This window comes from Protopterus annectens, chromosome 9.part0 (genome assembly GCF_019279795.1).
Source record: "Protopterus annectens isolate FY-2018-M chromosome 9.part0, PAN1.0, whole genome shotgun sequence".
NCBI lineage: Eukaryota > Metazoa > Chordata > Ceratodontiformes > Protopteridae > Protopterus > Protopterus annectens.
In genome coordinates this window covers 1417763207-1417781832 of record NC_056743.1, presented here as the reverse complement: position 1 = coordinate 1417781832, position 18626 = coordinate 1417763207, and the positions used below count along the sequence as shown (strand labels likewise).

Sequence of the window (18626 nt, the reverse complement as noted above, 5' to 3'; positions counted from 1 at the left end):
TCTTACATGGACCGTGTTGGCCTTAAGTGTGATTCAGCATGCTCTCATGAATATGCAGAGCATGCTGACATCACTCCGTTTAACTGCAGCCTCCGTGTATGAGTTATAACTCTTACACGAAGGCTTCGTGAATCCTGCCCATAGTGTTATCTGCAGTGCATGCTATTACCATCTGTAGGAATGAAAACACCTTGTGAATATGTAATGCACATTTATAATCATGGTAAACAGTCCATTAAAATTTTGTAACAGTTGTATCAGTTTTTCTCCCTGACCTTCAGTGACAATAGGCCACAAGCCAGATTTAAAACTACTAATCAAAACCCAAATACTACTACTAATAATAATAAAATTTTGTATGAGATGTGTCTTCTTGTGACAGCTTTTTCTTAATAGTATAGCTCCCAAGATGACGATGTGCATGACATTTATTGCCCTTAGTCTCACCAATTTCTGTGTGTTACAGTAATCCAGCAACACAAATTTTCATTTATTATTTTATCTAAAACTGAACTACAGCATGAAATGATCAAGTTTTAGTATCCGAAGGTTTATATGATTTAGCGAAGACCTACCAGAAAAATCACTTTTTTTCACAAAGCACAAGGCAAAAATGCCATATGAGGCAAAATTAGTGATAGTTGTCTTTATATTGTATTGCTGCAATACATGGTCTGTGCGACTGCAACGTGCGATTGTTCTCTGCATTTATTTATAGATGTGCACACAATGCAAATTTTCTGAACACCTAGCTTTAGACTAACATGTATATACTAAACAACAAAGCAATTAGAACTGTTTCCAGCAATAGGTTTCCAAAAGTAGCGCTGAAACTGCTCACCAATTAGATGAAGCCGCGAGTTTATTTTACTTGCAATTGGGAATATATGGAGAAACAAAATAGCCAATGAGGGTTCCTTCTGGAATTCTCGTCTTTGGAACGCCAAAAACAGATTCCATAGCGACCGCCGCCGCCAGCTAATATGTTCTCCACGCCTTCCAAAACAATTCACCAATAATTTGACGACTTTGATATATTTTTTTCTCCAATAAGACGCAAAGAGGTGGAGACTTTGTGACAGAAGGCGGGACAAAATAAAAACTCCTGTCCGGATGACAGTTTAGGCAAGATGGTGGCTATCAAATTTGTGGCAAGGTTTCAGTCTGTGGAGATGCTTCGTGTTTTGCTAATACTAGTGGCACTGTGGTTGCACTGCAATCATGCGGACCAAATGGAGGAGTTTCTAAAGAAGGAGTTCTCACTGATGAAGCCGTATGCAGGTGGGCTACCTAACTGATAATATAATATTGTTACGTTGTGTATTCTGATTGATTTAGACTAGGGCTACAACCTTGGTAATTACAGTTTGGGCATCGGGAAAAAGTGTAACCCTGTGACCTATAGTTGTGGAGGGGCTAGCTTATATACTTGCGAAACAAATCCTTATGTCTTTTGTGGAATAATTCTAGAAATGTGATTTGCTCCATGATGTGGGGGTCAAAAAATGTATAGACTAGGATGCAGTAGGAATAACTTGGGGATCATACCTCTGAAGTGTTCCTGGTTTAAAAATCGTCGTTTAACCTGTTAAAAATTGGAGACCGGTTGTCAAAACAGATTGTAGTTAGCAAGGATAGCCATTAACGCTGCATCGTTCTTTTTTACCTCTAAAATATATGGTAGCTTCGCTGTTATTTTTGTCATATTTTAAAGTCACTGTTATTGACAACTAAAAGGCGTCCCTGATTTGAGACCATTGTACTTCACTAGTTTTGGCTTTGCCTCTGTTTCTGGTTGTAAGAGATTGAGAAGTTTGCGATGGTTCGGCTCCCTTGGTGCCAAGAGGGTGGCTTGTTTCTGAAATAGTAGCTAACGATCTGTGGTTTGATTGTCTTGAGTGTTTCATTTTACCCCATACATAAATATTATATCGGTCGGGCTGCTACTAGTTTGTGAAACCGCTGAAAAGAAGAAACTGTATAAAGGTAATAGGTAAGACAGTTTTATGTAGAAGTATACAGTTAGAGAAGAAAACTCAGAATTTGAAAATCAAGCTTTGATATATTGTTTATTCTGGGTCTGTTAATAAGTTGTGATGCCGTTTTAATGTGTGACTCTTGATGAGCACACATATTTTGACAAAACGCATCTTTTTTTAAAGTAGAGTACATGGACTTCAGATGAGATTAGGATTTAAGAGGCATTCTGTTTTTTAAATGATTTTGACTGGTAATTCGACTTTATATATACCACTGTGTCTTATTCGTGATGGTGAGCAGAATTCGTTAATTTGAAGAGGAATTTTTAAGTATTTTCTCACATTTAAACTTTGCTGTCTTTTTTGTTAATTTTTTTTCTTTTGCAGTCAGCTGTATTGGTAGTATAGTGTTCTAGTACCCGTAGTGGAAACATGGAACATTTCTGTCATCATTCTGCACTTAACAGGTTTATTGATAAGACTGTTGCATGTGTTTAAAGGCTGTGTTTATATTTACTAACTGGATAAGTGGGCTAGTACAGTGACCATTTTCACTTGTGACCCCAGGCTAAAGTTAATTTTCGGGGTAACAAGTAAGCAATATATAATAAATGAACAAAAAGGCTGTTTGTAATGTTTTGACGTATTTTTTAGAAGTTTGTATTAACCTCACTAATTGTGGATTATTTAATTGAAAAGTCTGTGTTCCAAGGCTTTGTCCGTCTCCATTGGTGTATGAAACATGTATGCTTTAAAGTGCTCTATTTGCATTTGTTCAGTGATTGAAAGCTTCTAACACAGTGCTTTCTTTGTAGTAACTAAATGCGATGCACATTGGTTTTGTGTGGTAAACACTGCATATATAAACATTTTTGGGAAGAATGTCATATATACATTTTTTTTTTCTGTGAACAGTATTATATACATATACAATTAGAAATCTATTTGAAGTTTTATTTTTCAGTTTCATTAGTTGCATGGTTTCAAATTTTTTCAGATGCTGAAGGATTAACAGTTTGATCAAACTGTTAGCTTTGCTTCTGAGGTAAGTTATTAAGCTGCATCTTGAAAGGCATAACAAGTTATGTAATTATATGTGTTACTACTAGGTGTGTACTAGGCTAATGACCACTAAGGCCTTTTTAAGCCTAGCCATGCATCCTAAATCTGTGACAAGTTCTGACACCTTTAGTAAGTGTAAGCAGGGGCCTGGGAGATGAACCATTTCTGGGCTGCCTATGTCCATTAGGGACATAGGTGCCAAACCAGGGAGTTTGTAGAGCTTTTAGTCAAATCTAGAACAGAAGCTGCTGTTAAAAAGGGGGTAGCCATTGTAGGTCGGAACGTGGTGGTTCACCATTGCTGTGTGACCACACAGTTAATAAATATATAATTACCCCCCCCCCCAAATGTTTTTCAGTGCTGTTAGGGTTGATATTTTTGAATTTCATTGTTTAAAAAAAAATGAATATTAAGTTTTAAGTGTTTGCCCTTTCAGTGTTAACAGCTTCCATTTCTTGTTAAGCACTCTCTGAAACATACTAAGCACTATGTATGCAAGATCATGACAGATGCACTCAGTACTGTCATTTATAAAGTACAACTAGTACAGACTTCATCCATACCAGAGTATTTTATGCAGTAGCTCCTTAATGCCCCCCTGGACAGGGACTTGGAGATTATTCTAGTTTACTACCATAAAGAAGTTAAGGACTTGACAAACAAGACTGTTGTATAATAAGTCTGTGGCCTGTTACTTCTGCATCTAATACTAGAACATCCTACATTATAACACTTTATTTTTTTCATATTAAGCATCTGCCTGTGCCACAAACATTCAACTAAAAGTATGCAGTATGTTTACTTATGCTTTAACATGTTGCAGATATGCTTTTCTACTGTGCAAAATGAAGCCTTTCCAGCAGTTTTCTCTTTGTGATTTTAGGAAGTTATACAGATAGCCTAATTTGGGAAACATAGTTGTAGTACCCTTGGTTTTCAGTTTTGGGCTGCAGCTGGATATGAAAGTATGATGAGGTAGCTGAAGGAAGAGTATTCAGGTTAAAGGGAACAAAATCTGTGATGTGACATTGAAAAAAAAATTCTTGTTTTGACACTTTTGTTTCCTGCAAATGGAAACTGTTGTGGACGGGTATCTTTGAGATTGATTTGGAATTTTCCCTTTTCCTCCACTGATGGTTTTGATAATTTCTGTTTTAATTTTTAGGGCTGAGTTCTAGGAGTTCAAACTGGGATATATTGGGTAACACAGTATTAACTACGCAGTCACTTCGCCTCACCCCTGAAAAACAGAGCAAACTTGGAGCAGTGTGGAACAGAGTGGTATGGAGTTTATATTGTCATTTATATGGTGAATATTTAGTCATGTGGAGGACATATTCTCATTTTTAATATGGACAGATAAGCATGGTACAGCAGTTTTTAAATTCTATATTTGTATCACAGTCAAATATAAAAATACCAGAGTTTTAGTTGTGACCCGCAGTAAGGAAATACTTTGATTTATTGGAAAGTTAATATTATTTGCTTTGTTTTTATTCATTACTTATCAAGACAGGTTTTAGTAGATCCTTTTCAGCCATGACCTGGGCAATTCAAAACAAACAGGAGATGTAGGTTATGTATAATAATGCAGCTGAAATGTATATAAAAATGTAGCTAAATTTAAATAATATTGTGTGACATTATGTGCAATGAAAGTACTTGATTTTTCACACATTGGTGTTCATTAGTCTTGCATGTACTCTGTAAATAGTATATTTAATAGTCTTTCATATTCGCCATGAATGGCACATGCTGGTCTAGCCGATTAAGATCAAAGGGATTATGCATATGGAATGTCATTTAAAATGTTCATGCTTTGCTACTTTACATAAGCAGTAGTCTAGTTACCGACCGAAAATTGCTGGATCTCATTGCTGCTAATGCTGGGAATTTACTCTATAAAGAAGGTACATGAACAGAGAATGCCTCTTCAACCAAAGTAAGCCCCCCCCCCCAATTAAATACTGAGGGTATAGTTGCTTTGAGAATTCAGGCTTGGATGTTAAGAGTTAATTTGTGAGAGTTAAGCAGCAATCTATGAAGAAGGGTTTGCATGAAAGTGACTGTTACATCCCATCACTGCACCAGTAATCAAGGAGCCTCAATCCTCACCACTGGCACCAGTGGGGGACATACATTGGGAGGATGACAGGTACACACACAGTATTTCCAGATGCAGCTCTCTGCATCAAGTGCAAATTCCCTTAAGAGCACACAGTGACCACCGTCAGTCCAGGGCTGGTTTCTCCCTCTTTATCCAGATCCCCAATAAGACTCCCCACTGGCACAGCTATAGAGTTGAGTTCTTAGCCAGGGTTCCAAACCAAGTCCTCTAACACTCTTTCTGTCCAACCAGTGTTTTGTGTCCCAGCCCAAGTAGCTGACACACACGCACACACATAGGGAAAGCTGGCACAGGTTTACTAGCTATACTCCCTTCTGCCCAGACTATAAGGTAGTTATCACTGCCACCTTCTGCCCAGACTATAAGGTAGTTATCACTGCCACCATAACCCTTATCAGCTACTTTAAGGCCCTTTAACAAAGTGTGTCCAGTCTTACTGTGTAATGTTACTATTAGTACAAATGGTAGTTTGACCAAGAGCAAGGCTTTTAGGAGTGGCCCACAGTGTCACCAATAAAAATGCAAGTACTTTCAGAACTTAAATATCTCTACACAGATCAGCCAGAATGAAATGTTTAAAATATATTTAATAATAAAAGAACAAGAAAATACTTGATACACAATTACAGTGACATCAGAGTTCAAAATCACAGGAAGTATTTAAAACAACATTGCAGGACAGTCTCAAGTAAATAAAGAAAAACATATAAACTAAGTGTTGCTATATTCTTGACTGTATCTAAGAGAATTGTACTGTTCTCTAGATGTACTTATTCATAGCATGGCAGATGTGTGGTGAATGGATCTTGTCAGGTCCAAGATTGAATACAGAATGCTCTTCCTCTCTCAGAGAGTTCTTAAATCAATATCTCAAATATTACTTCTGGTATAACTTGCAGAATGACCTCATTTCTTGTTATCTGACTGTATCCCAGGTTACAACCCCCACTGCTGAAAGCTAGCAGAATTTAGCATCCACCTGTGAAAATACATAGACCTCAGATCTTTGGAAAATGGTGGAAGTCATAAAACAATAAAACACTTCCAAGGCAATAGAGAAAGCTTCCTAGTTTTAGACATTGTGTTTCTTGCTGCACTGAAACTGAAATATAACATATTTGTATGGCCTGGCTATAAAGTCATTTAATTTCAGCTATTTTTCTGATGTTAGCCTTCTGTATTCCAGTTTCCACTGTTAAAATGTATACATCTAAACAGTTACATTAGTGTAGGTACATTTCTGTTCTATTCCAGTAGGGTATGCTGTGGTTACATTTTAAGCACTTTACAAAAACCTTTTCAACACACACTTCTATACCAGCAGTTTGATATACACCTGGCATACAGTTCTAATACATTTGTAACACAAGTATCTTATATGAATCCTGTTGATATTCACAAATTACATATAATTATTTACAAAATTCCAGATAGCTGGGCTGACGGTATCCCCTTTTGTCACCATGACTACAACAAGAAAGGACATGTTTGCATTTATTGTAGCCTTTACTTTTAAACGTAGGCCTTTCACTAGTACAAAAAGGTGGTATATGCAAAAAGCTAATGAAGCACTCTTGAAATTCAGAAGTAAACTCTAGGACTGGGTTAATACCTTGGTAGACAGTACAGTTTCACTTTTACTTAGACTTGTTTTAAATTGAAATGAATTAAGTGGATAAAATGCATGTAATATCATACCGATTTTGATCCAAGCACTTGATGTGTAGTGGAAGGAGGGTTGGTGGGTGAGTGCAGATGGGAGACCGTTTGCAAAGAAAATGGCTGCGAATGAAATGGTAGCTAATTGTACATGCTTTCTTTGTCTTTCACCAGGCAAGTATCTCTTAGCTCAATAGCTTTCAATGTATACATTTAAGCACTTTTCAGAACTGAATGTGTTTGTAGGCTTAGGATCAGGACCTTAATCTTTCTTTGGAAAATAATAATTTATTGTGAGGCTATAAAACAAAAATAAATCAAACATGTGAAAGTTGATTTACAAAGGTTATGTGTCAGTAGATTAACAAGTTTCATAGAACATTAAGGAAGGCATTGGTCCACAATTGGTCTGCAGCAAACATTTGAAGTAATCTGCCGTTTTGAATAATCTTTGTCTTAGAATCTTACAGAATTTGATTTATGTGCATGTTCCAGAAGTAATAGATTCTCTTACAAACTGTTTCTTTTGTAAGACAAAGACTTTATTTTTATTTTGAGTTATTACCTTAGGATCATTCATGTCCCAGCCAAAATTTTTTTGAAAGGCTGCTATGTCCTTACTATTTTTTTAAGGTTCATATTGCATTTGTCTTAAAAAATCACATAAGCTATAGAAAGCATTTCTTCTTGGTATAATTTTTCTGGATAATTGTGCTTTTTTACTTGCACAGGTAGGTGCAGACCTATGTGTAGCAGGATGCCATGTCTCCAGACTTGTTGCCCTGTCAAGTGAGAAAGTACTTTACAAAAATGAAACAGTGGGCATGTAGGTTGCATAAAAATACAAATACCCTGAGGTGCAGCATGACAGATGCTGCTGTCACTAGGCTGAGAGACAGCTGGAATGTGTTGATAATTAGTAGTACAACCATAAAGATATGCCCTGGCGTTCTGAAAAAATCTCACTGCTCACTATAATTGCTCATCACAGGTAGGTTAATTAGTGTAACAGTGGAGAAATGTGAATTGAAGACAACTGTGGCCACAGTGAGAAACATCTGAAGCCATGTTGCATGTCTTGACAGCAGCTTACAGTCCACTAGTTAGTTTGATAGTAGGTCTAGGATGACAGATGGCAATAGTAGGTCTAGGATGACAGATGGCAAAAGTTGTTGATCGATGTGCTATTTTTCATCTTGGTGTTTTTTGATGGGTTATCAAACCCCCTTTGCAGGGGGGAATAAGTTTGTATAAATGTTATGGTTATGAGGAAGGTCTCCGTCTTTAGCATATGTCATTGGCTAATGGAATTACTTTATCCAGCTGTTACATTTAGTTTTCATTCAGGTTGATGATTCCTACTTGGCAGTTGTACTAGAAAAAAATTGTTGAAACACAATTGTCCTTAAAGGAGCAGTGGAACAGTAATTGTCAAACATTTCACCAGACTTTTGTGAATAAGTCTCTCTCCAGCTGTGGTGCATGTCTTTCATTTATGGCCCCAAGAATGAGAATCTGATCAGGTCAGGCTGTGTAGTTAGCTGTAGGTTAAAGTTTGAAGAGATGTCATCCACTGAGGCATACATTCTCTGTATTCCTAACATTTAACTGTTTACTTCTATACCAGCATGCTAAAATACAATTTAGGCACAGTCTTTATTCTGTTTTTATGTGTAAGAAGCTTTGTAATGGATTTGTGACCTTATTGATTAGGGTTTTGTAATTTTTTTGCATTGTAGTAAATATATTTTTTTCAACCTGGTCTGAATGCTTTTTAAACCTGCATTCAACATGAGATACGTTTCCCTTATAAATAATATTTTGTTCATCATCTTCATGGACTTGTAGGAACTCTTCTTGTTTGTATATTTAGTGTTCTACATTTGTTTGTAATGATGCTATAAATGTATATATAAAAGCTTAGTTTTCTTAGATTGCCATCTCTTTCCATTTCCTTTGTACAGGTTTGTGTAGTTGGTGCTGCCCCCCCCCCCCCCCCCCTGCTGCCCAGAGCTCTTGCTTTGTTATTTTAAGAGATGAAGAAGACCCTTTCTCCATTTTCTGATACTAGGGGAAACTCTGTAGCCTGGGAGTCTTTTATGCTATTCATGTCACTGGATGTTCCCAATGTTTGTGAAGAGTGAGACCACACAAAAACTGCAAAACTGGAAATGCATCTCAGTGGGTCTATATTATGTTCTCGAAGAGGCGTTCCATCAAACGCCTTTTCATCTATCCTTAAAATATGAACTGCCATAACAGCGAACGGCCAAATCAGTGATTTATTTCCCTGGGAAAGAAGTCTTTTGGCCATCCTTGTTAGTTTTCCATTTTCCCCACTGTACTGCTATCTCGGAGTTGGTATATTTAGTTATGGGAGTGTGGGGGCAAAGCCCCCCACTTTGTAATGTTTGTAGTGATGTGTTCTTTTTAGGGCAAACGTTTCTTTCCCAGGGAAAGAAAGCTCTGATGTGGCATTTGTCTGTTATGACAGTTTGCATTTTAAGGGACGATGAACAGGCATGAGATGGAACACCTCCTCGAGGATATAATATAGACCCCATCTGAGTTATATGCATAAGCCTAATTATGTGGTTGTTACTACCTCTGTTTTAGATGGGAATCTGTAATTGTTGTTTTCAACATATAAGATTATAAGCATCAGCAAGTCATTTATTCATGTAGTTATGTTAACATCTTAACTGGTTACTGAGATAACAGCCCACATAATTCTACTGATAGTACAGGTGGAGTTGTCTCAGTTTTAGTGTGTATATATCTATCTAGCTATACATTTTTTTTATTTTAAAATCAGTATGAAGACAGTTTTAAAAAATAACTTTCTTACATCTGCAAGATAATTATCTGGCTAGTACAGTAACTGTACTAGTCAAATAATTACATACAGCTTCCTATTAGTCAATGGAAATTTAACCCAGAAGTGAGAAGCCACACTGTTTATTTGGATGATTTATTTATTGCTTTTGTTTACCTGGAAAGTCCGATTGGGCACAAGTCTCATTTTCAGTGGAGACCGCAGGAGAAATGCTCCATTTTGCAGATCGAGTAGAAGGCAGTTTTACAAGATTTACATACGTACATAGATTAGTAATGATATGATAGTTAATCAAAAATTAGTAAACTAACTGTCACATCATTACAATTCTATGCATATTAATTTACTATTCTATGTATGTTAAAGTAAATGTGACACTGAAATGACAAATACAGTAAAATATAACCAATATCATGCTTATAAGAGTGTAGTTTATTTGCAAATGGAATCAGCTGAAAATAGATATTGACTAGAAGGTAGTAAAGTAATTATAGAATGACGATGGTAACAATTTATGAAGGAGTATTGATGAGGTCCAGGTAAAAGGGCGATAAAGGGGGTAGATAGTCGGAGATTGTGAAGAAGTAGCTGTATTATGGTCGGTTACATGAGTGGTGACAATAAGGGCCATCTTTACCCCATGGGCATAGCAAGAAGACATGGGAAAACAGCCTGTGTACTGTTATGCCCTATTGCTTTGTACTGTAAGCATCTGTCATCTGATCAGTGTTTTCCCTGCGATCTGTAGTCATACAACTAGAGATTAGCAGGAGCTACAGATGCTTAGATCTTCTGAGATTGTTTTCTCTTGCAGGGAATTTTTAATTACTGGCAGGAAGCTAGATGGAGCTGTGGGCAATGACAAGGTCAGACAATGCCAACAAAAGAATACATGTTGTATTTTTTTTTTTTTTTTGGACAGGATACTGTTTTGTAGCAGCTTAAAATATGTCACCGTGACTATTTTTACCACTTCTGACAGTCCCAGAATGCAGGTGATCACCAGAAGTGGTTGTCTGTTCGGTGACTCGTGCAGTTATTGGCTGGTCATAGAAAAGCAGTCATTGTGGCTTGGTGGTGGGTGAGTGTATAAGTGAAAATACATTACTGTGATTGTATTTCCAGTTTCATCATAATCTAATATTAAATGGATACTCACAAAGAGCTTTATTTTTAAGGGGGTAAGGAAGAAGAGTACGTATGAAAATTCAGGGCACATGTGATCTGGCTAGTGTGAAAGCAGTGTAAGCGTTTATAAAAAGATGAAATTCCTTACTGTGACAACTATGCCTTTCACATTCTTTATCATCACACATTAGAAATGTGCACTGATAGTGGCTGGCTTTGGGGGCAGTTACATGATTCCTGCAGTACAGTCATCAGTAGGACTAGTTTACGTCGAGGGCTTGTGTATAATGTGTCCAAGACAAACAGGCTGAAATAAATTATTGAAGTCATTCTGTCTTTCACTCTCCTCACAATCCAACATCAGAAGTGTAAACAAAAAATGAATATCTTTAGTATAGGAGTGAGGAGGCATGCTGTATGTTAAAATGCAGGGTTGTTACATGATCACTATTAAGTAAAAAAGTTGATATGACTTGTTGGGATGGGCATTTTTATGTCTCTAACAGCAGCAAATTGACATGTTACTGGAGCCATTATGTTTTTCTTTTCTTCTCAATAAGACATCAGAAGTCCAGAGAATGATAGCATTTTGGGGAGCATGTTACTTATGAAAGCAAAAATGAAGTTATAAGATCACTTTTATAAATGATTATTAATGTTTCATTGGGCAGTATTTGTCAAAAGTAATGTAGCCGTTATACATATGTAACTGTAGTCAAAGGGTTGTACCCTGTTGGAGGGAGCTCATTCCACTGGGATTGTATGTGTGTGTTAAGAGGGTTTGTTTTGTAGTTTGACACCCAGTTTATGAGTGGTAGTGGGGGTTGTTTAATCAGTATTTGCAACACTGAGTGAAACTTATGTCACAAATACATGTATACTAAGGCCTCATTATACCATAAGCAAAAAGTTTTATTTGACCAGATGAGGCAAAATTTTGTTGCTGTATATAGTGAGGTGTATAAGCCCTCTTCTGACAAGTGTCAGTATGCTGGATTGTGAATCTGAGTTGGGTCAGATTCAGTGTAGCACCACAGGTAGAATACAATTTAGATGTTGTGGTGTTCTTGTAAATGATCATCTTATTATTATTGACTAAAAGCTTAATGAAATCTGAAAGGGGGACTAGAACATGGCCTTTTACAGATAAGGATAGCATCCATATATTTATAGGGTTCATTGCTGCAGTCTGACAGTTTGCATTGTACGTGGTTTCCATCAGGACTGTTAACATCTGTTCAGTATGTAGAAATTATTAGTGATCTGTGGTACTTGTTTAATGAGTTGTCATTACCTAAGAAGTAAAAATTTTTTATTTTTGTGGAATTAAGACATTTCTTCCCCCACTGGACTTGACACCCCCACTGCATTACATGAAGATGTGTGTGTCTTTACAGCTGAAACCACCAACCATAAATGCATTTTGGAGCAGAGGATCATGATATATTATATAGAGGATCATGATATATTATATAGAGACATTTCCTAAACACTTCACATTGTGCAGTGAAACAGTCCTTTTATTGCCAAGTACCATCAGCAGTTGCTGCGGTAGCGTAGTCGTCTCACAGTAAGACTCTGTCTGGTTCGATTCTCGGCTAGATCGTCTTCTGCGTGGAGACATGCGTGAATGGGCGTACCTTCATTGAAGGTTGTGCGTCAGGCCTGGCAAGCCGGTATGTAAAAGTCAACTGCCAATCATTAACGGACCGGAGTTCCGCTGTGGCGACCCCTAACCGAAAGACACAAACAAACAAACCACCAGCAGTTTCATATTGCTATTTGGGTGATCAGATTTTTACTATTCCATTTACAACAAATGTGTGTATTTTGTCAGTTTTTCTGGATGACAAACTCATTCTGAATCACATCTTAGGTGTGCTTTATAAAACGATAACCAACAATAATACTCTGTTTTTCAAAAATGTGTATTTTCTGTCATTCTGTACACATTAGAAAAATGCACATATTTTACATGTTCTGGCAGGCATACACATATTCAAGATTATCTTGATACATCCCCTAAAAGCTGTTAGGCTGTGCAAAACAAAATAAAATCCTGAAAATTTCATATACTGTACATATCTTTGAAGCAATAGATGTTATAATTTGAAGTTTAGGGTAGAATTCAGGCCAGAATTGGCATTGTAAATCGGCAGAATGCAACAATGAGCTAAAAAGAAATGTGTAACCTGCAGTTCTCTACAGAATAAAATAATAAGAAAATTCATTAATACATGTTGTTAGTGTGATTCTAGTCCAGAAAGAATGCGTTTTGTAGTAAAATTATTTTTTATTTCTGTTGAATTAAAATGTATTTTTTTTAGTCAAAATTGAGGGGAGATGTAATGTCTGGTATACAAGACCTCTTTGGATCTTGCTCTGATGGACCTTCTGCATATCTAAAAAATAAATAACACAAGAATTACCTGATCTAGTAACTTAAACCTTGCTTGTGACTTAATATAATCTTTTGGAGGAACAGATACCCCTTCTCTGGAACAGACTTCCCATCTATGTGAAGCAGAGTTCTTCCTTAACCTAATTCAAAAGTAACTTGGACCACTGGACAAGGAATCGTAAATTCACCCCTGGTCTGGCACCTATGCCCTTTATAGACAGAGACAGCCTGTAAATGCTTGACCACCCAAGCCATATTGTACATATACCCCTTAAAAAATCTTAAAAATCCTAAACTTGTCAGATACATAAAGGATGCATGGCTAGCCTTAAAGGCCATTGTGATCATTAATCTAGTATATATACTTATGAATCTATAAATTTATAAGATGTACCAGCAGATTTGCCTTTGAAGATAGGAACCAAGTCAAGGTGTTTTCTAGATAACTGTCCTAGTGAGTTTCTCTGAAAATTTCACGAAGCTGAACAGCATGCTGAGAGTCACCAGAAGTTCTGTAGATCTTACTGTTAGAGCTGTGCTGGCATACTTTGCATTCAGGCATACTTTTGGGAACAAGATACCTTGTATGACTATGATAGAGACTGACTTTGTGGTTCCCACACTACCCTCTCACCAGCAACGGAGACCGGATTTGGCACTGATGTGTCACAATACACACACGCAACTTTAACTAAGTTATATTGCAGCTTTTGGAAACTGTAAAACAATTCCAATGTTTCCCCCCCTTCCTGCACATACCAACAAGCCATTCTCTGGCACCCCAGGGTAGCAATTAGTTCACCACTAAGGACAAAAGAGTAGGATCCCTGCCCCAGCTTTTAATGGACATTACATCTCTGCCTGCATTCAAACCTGTGAAAAAAATCTTTTTATGGCCCAAACCAAGTAATTTAATTTCAGGCTATTTTTCTTAAGGTAAGCTAGGCTGAACTTAAACTCATCCCTTCCAGCATTCCCTGTTACAGTATATACATATAATCAGTTGCAACAGTACAGTCTGACATACATGTACATTTCTTTTCTTTAAGCAGGACCCACTGTTGATACATTTTTAACACAAGCAACTTTTACATTTTTAAAACAAACATCTGTACAAATCAGTTTGATATTCAAATAACATACATTTTTTTTTTTTTTTTACAAAACTCCAGCTAGGTAGGCTGGCATATGTTATACATGCACTACCCTATTCCCCTAACACAGCCAGCACAACCTCACATCAACACACTTCCAAAGTTGCTTGTTATGTACTGAAGTCCTCTAAAAGAGAGTCTTGGAAACAATATAGCTATGCATATAACCAGTAATGACTGCGAACAGAAGGCATGTGGTAGGTGTAGCCTGGCATGTTTTCCTACCACTTGGTAAGAGTACAATTAAAATAATTTCTTTCTCTGCTTGGAATGGTATCCAATGAAATAGCTGCTGTAGTATGTGTGTGTGTGTGTGTGTGTGTGTGTGTGTGTGTGTGTGTGTATATATATATATATATATATATATATATATATATATATATATATTAGTAATGGACATAAATAGTAACGCAGCTTTGCCTTTTCTGTTTACTGTGGTTCTCTTGAGTGATTGAAACACATCCTGCTTTGTCTTCTGACTGGTGGAGTTGGGCTTAAGTGAGGTTTTGGTCATATCTCAGATAAGTTATGCTGTCTACTTAGACTTTGAGAAGGGGTATTTTTTTGATAGTTGTAATCTTAAACTGGATTTTTTTTTTTTTTTTTTTTTGTGTGTGTGGAGGGGGAGTTCTGTAGTATGCTGTTGTACTGTGGACTATAAGCCTAGCTTTGTGGACAGTGTAAGAACAAAAAAATTGTCACATGATCATAGTAAATTGAACAGTAATACCTTAGCAGAGAAATTAGATTAATAAAAAAGTAATGCAGCATTTAAATACAGCTGTTTTATATTCTCACATTAGGGTAGGTTCAATGTAGTCTCAAAGCATTTTAATACATGCTTTAGACTACTGTTCTTTGTTTCATAATATGGCAAAAACTTTTTACAGGGGTACATGCCTAATATTTAGAAACGGGCACAGCTGTCAGTAAAGCCTTCCCTCCACAAATTAGTTTAGTAACTCCTCCAATATAACTGCTCTGATTACAGAACAGTTTGCTTCCAAACAAAAAATAATGGGGACCCTTAACCTCTAAAATGATATAAAGAAATATCCCTGTTGGATTATTAAGTTATATTAAAAATGTAACTTGCTGAGCAAACATTGCACTAAATTAAGATAGCATGGTGGAGTAGAGGGGTGAAGACCTAACTATGACCTGTTACCCAAGCTTGATTAGTGACTCCAGTGTCTGATGGCACTGGCAGAGAGAATGGGCATGTCTATCCTGGGGGGGGGGGGGGTTGGGGAAATCTTCAGTGGTGGAAGAGCATTCACCTTTATAGTGCTGAGCAATCAGAGCTATGGGCAGAGGGCAGGGTAGAGCCTCTGGGTGGGTTTGGATGTATCATTGCTCTTGGGTCCAGAGCAGAGGCATCCCAGTAGCCACACTTTATGACAGGTCTAGCCTCAAACATGTCACCATGTTAGGTTAGAGCAGGGTGACCGAACTTCAGCAACAACGCAATTGATTCTGTGAAGCAGCTATTATTGCTTTGCAGTGCACCCTTGCTGACATGGCTTCACTAGTGAAGGGGTCAAAGTCTCATAAGGACTGAGGAGGACTCCTAGGGCACACTAGTTTGCAGAATGGTGGATCAAGTACAATGCATCAGTTGGAATGGATTGGAAAAAAAGTGCAAAAATGCACCAAACTGATATACTCTATGTTGCCATGTACTCTGGTGTGTGTGCACAGTACATCTTTCAGTCTTCTCCAGACACATAATCAGTAGGAGAGTAAAAATTAAAAAGTACCAATATATGATGGCATTATTTAGAAAAAAAAAGAAGTCACTTTTTTTGTATACTTGCAGTTATAATATGGCAATCTTGTAGTAATTCATACTTTGTCCATGGCAGAAAACTATATTTGACCCCCCCCCCCCCAACCATAGATAAACAGTGAATCATCCACTTGGTGCCATAATATATGCTTTGGTAACTTGCACATAGTCACAATTTTGTGCTTCAATATCTGAATGCAGAATTCTCTGATTTGTAAAATACCCAGTATCATAGGGAGCAACTGCTGCTAGATTATATTTTAAATGTGATGAACATTTGGGTGATGTCACTCATAGTTTTTGGAGCCAAACTTTTTCATTGTATTCTAGCTTATTGACCAAATAATGTCTTGTTTTTGACTTATGGACATACTTGGAATAATGTGAATAAGAGTGATATAATAAAACAACCGGGCACATACCTCTCAACCCCTTTACTCAAGAAATCTGGACAAAGCCAAAAATAATGGAGGGGGGAGCAAAGAGTCAAAATCAGGTACAGATTTTAAATATTATTCTTATAAATGAAGGGAGGTGTTAGAATAATAGGGTTTGCATTAGTATGCATTTTCTGAAGAATATGAAGTCTGATGCTCATGTCTATCATTTAGTGGCTGCAGTCTTCAATGATTTGACAGAAAACCACAAATTGTAATTGGAACAAATCAAAACCATCCAGAATTTTGCAGAATGTCCAGATATTTGCCTTGTGTTTAAGACGTATGAAGGGATCTGCTGGGTTTTGATTATTGCATAATGTATCAATCTTGTGATGTTTTGCCAGTAAAAGGAGAGTTTGTAATACCTGTTACAACTGACAAGTATTGTAGGTAAGCTACCTAGCATTTCTCTCAGCATTAACTGACCTGTAGTAGCTTCTCTAAACATGCAAAGCATATGTCTTGCAAACATTGGAAACTGTGTAATTTAAAAGAATCCTAGTTTTGCTGATGGCCTGGGTTCATTTAGTGGATCTGTGTCTGGAGGTCTGGATTAGGAAAAGTTGGATTTATGTAGCCATACCTGGCTGTTTGCATTTGAAAGAAGAATGTGTATATGTGGGGTGGGGGTTGCCATTCACCAAAGGCATATCCCTTAGTAGTGGTCAGGGGATGGTTGTCGGCACATTGTTATATGCCTACAAAGTTAGTTATTCAGATTTCCTGCTGACACTTGGGACATGAGTGAGCATGCACAACTATGCAGAAGAGCATAGTGGAGATGGGTCAAAGGGCATTAACAGGTTGTTGACATGGCTAATCTTCAGAGAAAGGATGGATTCACCCACAATGTGATACAGGAAGGGGGAGAAACAAGTCCTTGATGACAAGCTTGATACTCAGCCTTGGAAAAAAAAAAACATTTGTCAAAATTTTAAGATTTGCAGTTTCAAAATATAATTCAGTGATTATTTTTTTTTTCCTTTCTTTCTTTATTTTACCTTGCTCTAGGTTGCATTACTTTGTTTTATTTATGTACATTTTGTTGACTGGCTTAGTCCTATTAGGCGTAACTTTTGGGGTAGACCTGAGTTGGTGTCTGTACTGACTACTGAAAATTTGTCCAGGACATTGGGGAAATTCGAATAGGCCAAAGTCCAAAAACTATATAACCAAAAGCAACCACAGCTTAGAAGAACAACCAGCTTTATTGACAATTTAATCCACGTTGAGCGCTTTCTTCCCCCAAATTACAAGGCCCCTTGTAATTTGGGGGAAGAAAGTGCTCAACGTGGATTAAATTGTTAATAAAGCTGGTTGTTCTTCTAAGCTGTTGTTGCTTTTGGTTACATTGGGGAAATTCCCCTTTTTCCTGTTTTCATTGCTTTGTAAACATTTTTTTCTGTTTGTTGCTGTTATTTCTATCTTGCATAGTTGAATTTGGTTTGAGTTGACTGTTATCAATATTGACATTTAGAAATTAGTGACATTTAGAAATTATCTTATCCTGTATGACATATCAAGAAAATAAAGCTTAATGATCTCTGCTCTAATATGCAAGTAAGGTAAGACCTATGGTGGTTTTCATATTCACCTGAATTACCACCAATTCAGGCAGATAGGATTACAGTTTACCCTCTTCTGTGATGCAGTACACTTTAATACTGGCAAAATGAATCAAAACACTTGGGGTCAGAGTAGAACCCAAAACCTTATTTTCCAACATCAAAGGCATGTCTGCTACTTGCTCTGCTACCAGCTGTAACTACACATTGTGTTTATAGCATTGTTGTATCTAAAATAATGCATTAGGTAACTGTGTATGTGATAGGAAATTGAGAGACATTTACTTACTGTTTGTCAGTGAATTGGAAGTGTTTACTTGTGAAAAGTAGTGGTTTTGTTGGAAATAAATGCAGTATTTTTAGTAAAACAAAAATATTGTAAATCTTTGTAGTTGAGATCCACAAGGCAAAGCTGCCTATATGCCACAATCCAAAAGAAAGTGAACCTGAGTTAAGTGAAATCAGTCATAATGGTATTTTTTGTG

At 37.0% G+C, this 18626-nt stretch overlaps 1 protein-coding gene across 1 annotated transcript in view; it reads left to right on the top strand.

Moving 5' to 3' along the window:
* Positions 1–1125: 1125 nt before the first annotated feature.
* Positions 1126–18626, top strand: part of LMAN2L (lectin, mannose binding 2 like) — a 364835-nt gene continuing 347334 nt past the window's right edge. The window contains exons 1-2 of the mRNA XM_044084378.1: positions 1126–1281; positions 4207–4322. Of these exons, the coding sequence (XP_043940313.1) occupies positions 1131–1281; positions 4207–4322 (267 nt within the window). The 5' untranslated portion in view covers positions 1126–1130. The remainder of the gene's footprint in view (positions 1282–4206; positions 4323–18626) is intronic.